Genomic DNA, 11,407 nt, shown 5'->3' on the forward strand with positions numbered 1-11,407 from the left:
AGTCTTCTTTGCTTGATAGGATCCGTGGTTGCTAGTTTGAGGATGATACCTTGGTGGCCCTTAGAGATCGAGTGTTAGCGGGTGATGGTGGTCAGGCTACCTTAGATCCTGATGGAGTGTTGAAATTTACCGGCCGCATCTGTGTTCCGAGAGTTGGAGATTTGATACAGTTGATACTTTCTGAGGCCCATGAGTCTAGATACTCTATCCATTCGGGCACAACGAAGATGTATCGTGATTTGAGGCAGCATTACTGGTGGAGTGGCATGAGGAGAGATATTGTTGACTTTGTTTCCCGTTGCTTGTGCTGCCAGTAGGTAAAGGTCGAGCATTTGAGGCTTGGTGGCGGGTTCCAGAGATTACCCATTCCGGAGTGGAAGTGGGAGTGTATCACTATGAACTTCGTTGTGGGATTGCCTCAGACTTCTAGAGGTGTTGACAGCATTTGGGTCATCGTGGATCGATTGACCAAGTCAGCACACTTCCTTCCTGTTCATACTACTTTCAGTGCTGAGAGGTTGGCTCGTATCTATATTCGGGAGGTAGTTCGTCTTCATGGTGTGCCTGTTTTTATCATTTCAGATCGGGGTTCACAGTTCACTTCCAGCTTTTGGAAGGCTTTTCAGGAGGAGTTGGGAACCCGTGTCCACCTTAGCACAACATTTCACCCACAGACGGATAGTCAGTCAGAGCGTACTATTCAGGTCCTTGAGGATATTTTGCGGGCATGTGTTATGGATTTTGGAGGTCAGTGGGACCAGTTCTTGCCTTTGGCGGAGTTTGCGTACAACAACAGCTACCACTCTAGTATTCAGATAGCCCCGTTTGAGGCCTTATATGGTAGGCGTTGTCGCTCTCCAGTTGGTTGGGTTGAGTCTACAGAGCCTAGGCCGCGTGATACAGATTTGCTTCAGGAGGCCCTGGATCAGGTGAGGGTGATTAGGATAGGCTCATGACAGCTCAGAGTAGGCACCAGAGTTATGCTGATCAGAGGCGTAGACCTTTGAGATTCTCTGTTGGTGACCGGGTATTCCTCCGTGTGTCGCCCATGAAGGGCGTGATGAGGTTTGGGAGGCGGGGCAAACTTAGCCCCAGGTACATTGGGCCTTTTGAGATACTCCGGACAGTTGGGGAGGTTGCTTATGAGTTGGCCCTACCTCCAGCATTTTCAGCCATCCACCCAGTGTTTCATGTTTCGATCGTATGTTCCTGATGAGTCCCATGTGCTCCAGTATGATGCTGTCGAGTTGGATGATCGTTTGACATTTGTAGAGGAGCCAGTTGCCATTTTAGCCAGAGATGTGAGGAGATTGCGCTCGAGAGCCATTCCTGTTGTTAAGGTCCGTTGGAGGCATCGTCCAGTCTGGAGACCGAGCAGGAGATGTGAGAGCAGTTTCCCGGCTTGTTTGAGCCTTCAGGTACTTCTTGATCTTTTCTTTCGCGGACGAAAGTCCTTTTTAGTAGTGGATATTGTAATGACCCTCATGGTCATTTGTGTCTTGCCTTCTGTGTGTCATTTAGAGCGTTCCTATAGTGACCCCAAGTCATTTATGACTTGCTGGGACTGACAGTTCGGTCACCTGGTCGTTCGTTTGGTCTTGATGCGAGTTTTTGTGTTTTGGAGCTTATGAACCTTGAATGATCATTTTTGATCAAAAGTTCAAGAAGATGACATCGGAATCCAATTCTGACGATCCCATCAGCTCCGGAAGGGTCATTTTAGGCTAGTAGCATGGTCGTCATGACTCCCGAGGTTTTCAGTGTGAGTCGGTGTGATTAGGCGTTTTAACTTTAAGTTTAAGCCTAAGTTTGACTTTGGTCAACATTCTGAGTAAACGCGCTCGAATGAGAATTCCGTCAGCGTGGTTAGCTCCGGAATGTCGAGTTTGGTCTAGATTGACCCTTCTTTTGTGTATGGAGTTTTTTGATATCTTTCCGAGCCCTTTTGTGGGTTTTGACTTAAAATGGCTTTTGGAAGTGGGACCCACTTTTTATTGAAATGACCTCTGATGGAAATTTCGACTGCGCCGTTGAGTCTGGAATGTTGAATTTGGTATGGTTGCATATCTCGTTTGCGTGCACGGGGTTCCGAACGAGTTCGGAGCACCCCGTCGGAGTTTTTAGTTTTTGGGAAATTGCAGATTTTCTGCAATAAATGCAGAAAAACCAGCAAAAATTCCAAAACTTCAAACCCTCATAACTCTCTCATCTCTCAACCGATTTGGGCGATTTAAAAGGCAAAGTTGTGAGATTTTTCGAGGACAACGTGTACCTTTTTCGAGCCTTTGTTTTTGGTATTATTATTTTGGTCATATCTCACTCATTTTACCTCGGTTTTGGGTGATTCGAAGTCTCACGTGTTGAGAATTGTCGTGGCTTCATCGTAGAGTGTTCAAAGAGTGTTGGACACCATTAGATTCTTGTAGATCTCGAGTTTAGGTTGCTGCTGTTTTCTTTTTTTTAGTTGATAAATGAGATTTTCTTGCTTATTGGTTTTGCTGCGTTTTGAGCCCCGAATTGTGTTTCATTTTGGAACACAAGTTTGGGGTGATGTTTAGGGTGTCTTGACGGAGTCAAATTTGGACAATTCGGTGCGGGTCCCACAATTCTCGTTTTGACTCCAAAATTGACCCGTCTCCGTTTGTTGTGATTTTGGTGTCTAAACGACTGTAATAACATTGTGATACTATTTTTGATAGTGGGGCAGCGTTTCGAGGACGTTCAGAAAGGGAAAGCTCCGAAGAAGTGATTTTGGAGCGAGTGTGATTGGTTTATAGGTAGACTACCGTTTTCCCTCTCTTAGATTGAGCTCGAGAATGTGAATGCATGTTGATTAGTTGGGATTTGGGTTGGGTAGTTATTGAATCCTGCATAGGTGTTAAGAAATCATGTTTTCGGCCTATTTCGAAAATTATCGGGTAACTGTGAGCATGTTTTGTGTTATTAACGGACCCTCCTCGCTATGTGGAGTGCTTGCATGCTTAATTATTATTTATTTGAAGAATGTTGGGCCTTAGTTTAGGTTTGACTAGGGCTTGCCTTAAAAATATATTATTCGGATCCAATAGGCCTTAGTTTTGCCCTGACGTTGCTCGACCGGCTTAGATCCCTGTAGATTGGTGTAGCAGACTTTAGTCTGATAGTTTGGGCCTTAGTTAGGCGATACTCTTTCTCCGACTATAGTTATCCTTATTTTCCCAGATGTTACGGCTTCACGAGTTACGTCGGCGACACTAATTCTACTTCGCGATTTGAATTTGATTTTCGATTTGGTTCCAAGGACTTACATTGATTGGCTAAGTATGGACGGTGTTCCACGGATATTTATGAGTGTGGATTGATTAGGACTCTTTCAGCAGCTTCATTGGCACTATTATAGAGCATCTAGTTAGAGTTCCAGCCTCTATTGCCCAGATATTTATATAGAGCATCCGGTTAGAGTTCCAGCCTCTATTGCTCAGATACTTATATAGAGCATCCGGTTAGAGTTCCGGCCTCTATTGCCCAGATACTTTTATAGAGCATCCGGTTAGAGTTCCGGCCTCAGATATTCGATACTTGTGATTGGTTACTTGGGTACTTCTGCTGAGCATCCGGTTCGAGGTCCGGCCTCCGTACTGTCAGATTCTACTATTTAGGGTTGAGGTTCTGATTCGTGTTCTTCGTTCTTGGGTTCTCATATGCAATTCTCTTTAGTTATAGTTATTCTGTGTACTCGTCGGGCTTATGGGGGTCCGTTCGAGTTTTTATTTAACTTGCGCACGAGTGTACCTTCTGGGCTTATGGGGGCCCAGTTAGGTGTAGTTAGCTTATAGATTACTTCAGTTAGTTCTTTGTACACTCGTGTGCATTCCCTTGTTAGTTAGATTTTAGTTCTTGACTTCGGTTTGTGTTATTTCTTCTTTTCATATTGCCTTTACTTTTCAAGTTCAGTCGGCCTATGATGCCTACTGGGTACCGGTTGTTTTGGTACTCATGCTACGCTCTGCATCTATTTCGTGATGCAGGTCCGGGCACTAGTAGCCAGCGTTGATCGAGCTTGGAGTAGACTGATCCGGAGACGGGAGTGAGCACACGATGTTTTGTACTATTTCAGTCTCCATCTGTATATATAGACTTGTCTTTTACCTTTCGAGACAGTCCAGTCTCTGTTGTCCACTTTTGGGACTTGTACTCATTAAGAGAGATCACCATTATTGGTCTGGCTAAACAAAAAGCCTTAAGAATACGTAGATTCGTTAAATGAACTTTACATAAGCCTCCTTATAGTTTAATTGATACTCAGAAGGTTGAATTGTGAGTATCTTTGTGAGGAAACTAGATAAGAGAATAATTTTTTTTTACCATTTCGTTTACTTTATCAAACACTTGTAAGGTTTCATATATAAGTACAAAACATGTTTGAGGAAGAACATTTACATTAAAATGTTATAAAAGCCTTACAAAGTGTGCTCTACATTTGACCTCTACTGAATAAGCATAGTCTCTTCCTCTTTCTACTAATCTATTGCTGTAGATTTCAAGTTCCAAGTGAAGTTCATGTTTATTACACACTTCACTGTTCTCTGAGTTCTTTTATTTCAAAATTAAGTAATATGTGATCAGTTAACTACTCTCCAGATTTTGCGTGGATAAAATTGCTATTGTAAAGTGAGGGACAACAAAACGAAAAGTGGGATCGGAGGTACAATTAAAACGAAAGGGGAATCGACATAAAGGAGCATATGAAACGGTAAGACAAAAAAAGGTCCTTCTCAGTGTATTTTTGTCAATTCGAACTTACGGATACGTCATTTAATTTTTTATATATCAATTTAGTCCTAAGAAAATATTTTGTTTAGAATTACGAACATATACCCAATATAATGGCCACATAATTGACATGACCATTGTAAGTTCAATTTGTAGGGAAAGAACATGTATCGTACAAGACTATGCTGAGTTGTAAGAAAACTAAATCAAACTTCATGTTCTCTTTTTTCTCATGAGAAATCATTTTGTGGGTTACTACTGCAGATAATGAAGAATATAACTATATCTCCTTTCAATTTTTGATACTCTTTCCAAATTTGATCAGATCATATTCCCTGTATGTACAAAGATGTTGCCATCTTTTTTTTTTTTTTTTAGGAAAGTTGCATCGTAGTTGATAATCAATTGATGTTACGTTACTGAAGAATAAATCTGGGGAGAGAACTATATAGTGCTACTTGATGCTAAGATGTATCTATGTATATATTTTTCGAGTCCTTTATGTATATAAATTAGAGGTTATTATTATCTATCATATTCTAAAGATTCACATAAGATATTATGACCAACAACAGATTGTTCGAGCATTTAAATTAATGAAACTCCTTTGTGATCAACTATAGAAAGAAAGAGCAAAAGTTTAATATGTGCTATCTTTTTTTCAACTTCCATGTGATTTATTGAGGAAGAATTGGTGGAAGCTGTGAATTGTTTGATGTTGCCATGAAATTCGCAATGACATTAAAGTTGATATTTCAGGTAAGTTTCCATGGTCATCTTTTTGTTGTTTGTTTCAAGAAAATACAACCATTAATTTAGTACTTTCAACATGTTGAGGTTGCAAAATCAGAATAACAATTTGCAACATGTTGAAGTTGCGAAATCAGAATAACAATTTGGGATTCTCCTTTCTTACATACGTACAATTTAGTGAGAGAAATATAGAAGAATTAATTAGTTGAACCCTAACTTGTTGCAGTGCAAAGCTAAGCACTGAAACCTCTCAACTACCATGATAGGACGCAAGTCCTCCTCATTAGGAAATCTCTCGACTGCAATTTTTTTTTGATATTTTGAATAATTAATAGAGAAATAAATACATCAAGATTATATAATAATAATTTAGTTAAGTAACCTTTTTTCAATTGGTAAAGGATAAATATGACAAGTAAAATGAACTAGAATAGTACAATGTTCAATATTGAAATAATGTATTACTTCATTAATTATGCAAAACTTTTAGATTAATAATTAATATTTGTAACAGTTTATATGTAGAGATTGCATTTAATGCTACTTCTAGCAACATTAAAGATCACAAGGATTTCGTAAATCCCTATACTTATTATAATTACATATTTGACACTTGTTTCTTGCTCAAAGATAAATATGACTATAAAAGTATCCTTTAGCAAAATAAAAAAAAGTCAGGAATAAGAAAATCAAAATGATTTGTTGAGATATTTATAAACCATTGATGATATAGAGAAATAATTTATACCATCAAAAAATAATTTAACAGTGTAGAATAAATTACTTATTCCGATGTGATTTAGTTCCGGATTCTTCTTTTTCTCCTCTTATTATTATTTTTTTTTTAAAATTATAACGTCTTTGATATGTTGTGTGATGTCAAGATCACTCTTGATCTCATCTACACAATATATATATATATCGGAGCCCGTACTAGCACGGCCCAATATGTATCATTTTTTGTTTCAATTTATGTGACGAAGACAAAATTAAAGAGTCAATCAAATCTTAATATTAATTTAAAATAGTTTAAATTTTTAATTATTGTTAACTATGGTAAAAACAATTTTATTTCTTTTAACATTCTAAATTGGTAATTATTGTTGTATGATTTGTAATATCTTTTACGCAATTTTGAAATAATAAAGGTTATTTCTTCTTTCTCAATTTATGTGGTACTAATAAAATTTGGAGATTCAATCAATTTTTTTTGTCTTTAAAATATTCTATTGTTAATTACTGTAAATTATTGTACTTTCTAAGTAATTTTCAAATAATATATATTATTTCATTTGTCCAATTTATGTGTCACCGATAAAATTTGAAGAACTAATCAAATCTTTTACATATTTTATATCTTTTGAATGTTTAAGTAAATAATTATTGTGATTTATAATATTTTATACAATTATTTAAAAAAAATTAAACAACAAACAAAACGAATTCACCATAGGAAAATTACCAAAGCATCCTTGAATACATCAATAATGGGTTCCACTTTTTGTTTAAAAAAATATGCATATTGGGAGGATATTTTTGTCCAAAGTGGAAATAGAATAAGCATAAAGCATTAAAGTCTTTTAAAATTTTAAATTGTTAATTCTTATTGTATGATTTGTAATATTTTTACGTCATATTTCAAATAATAGAGGTCATTTCTTCTTTCTCAATTTATGTAGTACTAAAATTTTTTTGAGATTCAATCAATTGTTTTTGTCTTTGAAATATTTCTAGTTGTTAATTACTGTAATTTATAGTACTTTCTATGAAATTTTCAAATAATATAATATTATTTCATTTGTCCCAATTTATGTGTCACCAGTAAAATTTGAAGAGTCAATCAAATCTTTTATATATTTTTATATCTTTTAAATATTTAAGTAATTAATTATCGTGATTCATAATATTTTATAGAATTATTTAGTATAGTATAATAAATTTAAAAGAAACAAACAAAACGAATTCATCATAGGAAATTACCAAAGCATCCTTCAATACATCAATAATGGGTCCGACTTTTTGTTTTTAAGAAATTGCACATTCGAAGGATATTTTTGTCCAAAGTGAAAATATTGTGTAAAAAATGTGTATTTATTGTGATTTTGAATGTTTTGTGGGGTAATAGGACATAAAATAAATATGTAACTAAAAATCTTGTTAGCTTTTGGTTGAAAGCTAACAAGATAGTTACAATGATAGTTGCATTGTGGCTTATTATATATAGAATATATATATAGCTTCTAAAATTGAATTGTGATATTCTAATACTCTGTACAATTTAATGTATAAATTGAGAGTTTGAGACTGGTGACTTTTCTTAAAAGAAAGAACTATTTGAGAAAATACAAGAACAACTTACAAGAGGGGCTAATTTTTCATATTAAAAAACAACAAAAGAACGAAACTGAAAATAATTCATATCTAGCTATCTAGAGAAGCATCATATTCTATGACATTGTTAACCATAACAAACTATAAATCTCAAATTTTCCTTTGACCCCACTTGTAACTAAAAAAGAAACATGACTAGAAGACAAAAGGTGCTCATAGTAGAGTTGGTGGAGAGGGAGAAAAAAGATCAATTCCTCTTGTCTATTTCATTCCCATTAGATGGAAGTAGTAATTCATGGAGTTCTTCAAAATCCATGAAAATATTGTCATACATGTTCTCCTCCTCTTCAATATCGTCTTTGTTCTCCACGAAAACATCAACCATTTCATTATTTCTCTCAATTTCAAGTGTAGGTGCAAATGGACTAATTGAAGATGCGTCAACTTTGAAACGCTAAGCACACTTGGACGAGGATGATGATGCATTCAAGTTTAACGCTTTTGGCACAATATTTATACTTTTTGGAAGTTTGCGTTTGGAACTATTGTTGTATAAAGCAAGAGATCTATGATTTATAGGAGGATCGTGGTTGTGTTCATCAGAATAGGACACCAAAAAATAGTTCTCATTCTTTGGGCTTTCTCAATTATTTTTGTAGCTTTGCATGATCCTAATGTACTACATTTAAAGTAGTTCATGATATATCATATACATAAAATATATGTAGTATTGGCCAAATATTACATTTGTCTACATTTACCATTAATAGTTTTTACTATTTTTTATCCCGAAAATTGAGAACTGAACAACATTTTCTACGATATGAAAAAATGATAAAGAGAGCAAACCTCGGGAATGGAGAACCTTTGATTGACTTCTGACCATACTTACGCCATGCCCATTTATCATCTGTGAGTTCCTCTTGCAACACTTCATAGAAAACTTTTGTTGACTGATTTTTTCTGATTTCAAATCAAAAGTATTAAAATTAAAACTCTAAACCCGCACACTTAAAATTTAACAGAGAGAATAGTTACCTTTTAAAAGTTTTGATCAGAGGAGTCTGCATGGGCATAGTAAAATTAGGATAACTTGATCCTGTATCACAAGATATTGTTGTAGATCTATCGATTCTTGTGGTGTTGTAGTAGTTGTTGGCACACACATTATCATTGTTGGCAATGGAAGAAGAAAAAATTGTTGCCTAAATTGAGTTGGTTGAATGGGATGTAAGTACATTTCTTGATTTTTGTTTTGGTCCATGATTATGACCTGATCATCTAATTTTTCAAATTGTTGTTGTGGATCAATCAATTCTTGTGATGTTGTAGTTTTTGTTGGCGTACACGTTATTGTTGTTGGTAACGCAGGAAGAAAGATTTGTTGACTAAATTGTGTTGGTTAAATGGGATCTAAGTACAAATTATCATTTTGATTCATAATTATAACCTGGTCATCTGATTTTTCAAGTTGTTGTAGATAAATCGACTCATGTGGTGTTGTAGTCGTTGTTGACACACACATTATCATTGTTGGTAATGGAGGAAGAATGATTTGTTGACTAAATTGATTTGATTGAATGGGATGTAAGTACATCTCTTGGTTAGAATTTTGGTCTGTGATTATGACCTGGTCATTTGATTTTTTCTGGTGAGCAACTGAAAAATCTATAGAGAAAATCTCAGATAAGTCATTAAAATTAGGCATGTCAACAACAATTTTTTTGTCAAAAGCATTCCAATCATCATTTTCAGAAGCCACCAACCCTGAGTTAGGAACTGTAACATCGTTAGGCTTATTAATATTACAACTTCTTACTACAACGCTTAAATCCCAATCATTATCCTCCATTTTAAATCTATACATATAATTATATCTAGTTAACTGCAGAAAAATGGGATAGGGGCAAGATAATCCTTAAGAATTTAAAAATGTATTTATTAAAAAACTAAGGATATTTTCTGTAAGAGAGGAGTGAGGAAAAAGATAAAAAGGGGGGCTGATTTATGAAGGAAATAACTGAATTTTTTTAGTGGGTAGAAAGTTAAAAATCAAAGACTAAGATGAAGAAAGGTGAACCAAATTGGCTTATTATATAGAGAACTCAGAAAGGTACCTACCCGCTCTGTGCTCATCCATATTCAATTAACATTTAATGAACATTTAATGTTCTTTTCCATTTCATTGTGAGGATAATTAGAATATAATAAAAGAGAAGATAAAAAATAATCTCTTGTACCCATTTGTTCAAGAGTCGAAAAGTTTGATTTTTTAAATTAAAAAAAATCTTAAATAGTGAAACGGAAATCCCCTAAGAAAAGAAAAATTGCAATTTCAATAATTTTATTCCCCTTGACTTTACAATAATCTCAAAGTGGGCCCAATGATTATAGTCAATATTTTCTCTAAGAAATATATTTAGTGCAACATGACCACATCACATAAGAAAATTCTAATAACTTTGATAAAGCGACAATATATGTTATAGATGCTTCCGATTTTTAGATGTTGTAATGTATTGAAAAGGGAAACTACACGCATGCACTTTATAACTTTGATGCAACTCTCGAAATATTGTTAAATACAAAAGTCTACATAGATTAAATTAAAAAATAGTCCAGTACATAAAATATTTTGTGTGTACAAAAGTATCTATAGACTAGATCTAAAGACAACTCAATGCATTAAACGTTGTGTTCACACATAATTAGAAAAAATGTTATTGCCTAAGAGGTGTGATGTAGAAAGTCTATTCTAATACAAGCATTAATGATTGCTTGCATCTTAGATAGACAAGATTCTCATAATTAAAATAAAATAAAATTACTGACATTGTATAAGGTGAAATTCGAATTTGGCACGAGGACTGGTTGAAATTTGATACATTATTATCTTCTTAATGTAAACCCTTGCAAGAGAGAAATATGATCTCATCTACTTGTAAGAAAAATATCATTGAAAAGCTCTAATAATACAAAAGATTCACGATCTTTTGATTATTTCTTGGTCTTATTTTTACTTGTAATTATGGGTGTGTTTGGTATGATTTTCCAATTTTCTCATGTTTGGTTGGGTTAAATGTTTTGGAAAATGTTTTCCAAATCAACTCATTTTCCTCAAATTTAAGGAAAATGACTTCCCTTCAAAACTTAAGGAAAACATTTTCCAAAACTCTCTTCCAACTTCCAATTAAAAAAAAATTGTTGAAAAAATCAATTTATTTTGTNTAAAAAGAATAATGTGTATTCAGTTTTACTCATACCTTGTAAAATTAGGGTAGTTATTCTTATTATTATCCTTATTCTTAGTATAATTCATACTCTCTAATTTATTTTTACTACACCAATTTATCCATGAAGAAAAGGAGTTTGATCGATCATAGTATATTTGTCTTTATCCTTGTTTTTACAAATTCAACTTTTAAATGCATAGTAACAACTTTTTTTAGTAAATAAACCATTGTTTGTAACAAATTTGCAAGTGTCAGAAAATAAATTACAATCACAAAAAAATATGAAGAAACATAATTTTATTCATCAAGATTGTAGGTACAATTCAGTTGATCCATTG

General features: G+C 34.3%; 1 protein-coding gene across 1 annotated transcript; it reads right to left on the reverse strand.

The window, feature by feature from the left end:
- Positions 1-8,083: 8,083 nt before the first annotated feature.
- On the reverse strand, positions 8,084-9,688 carry LOC125850692 (WRKY transcription factor 22-like). The gene is made up of 3 exons (XM_049530546.1): positions 9,432-9,688; positions 8,686-8,799; positions 8,084-8,261 (listed from the first exon to the last, which is right to left on the reverse strand). Exons 1-3 carry the CDS (start codon positions 9,686-9,688, stop codon positions 8,084-8,086), a joined length of 549 nt encoding a protein of 182 aa, XP_049386503.1.
- Positions 9,689-11,407: the final 1,719 nt, after the last annotated feature.

The sequence above is a fragment of the Solanum stenotomum genome, unplaced genomic scaffold, assembly GCF_019186545.1.
Source record: "Solanum stenotomum isolate F172 unplaced genomic scaffold, ASM1918654v1 scaffold18627, whole genome shotgun sequence".
Lineage (NCBI taxonomy): Eukaryota > Viridiplantae > Streptophyta > Magnoliopsida > Solanales > Solanaceae > Solanum > Solanum stenotomum.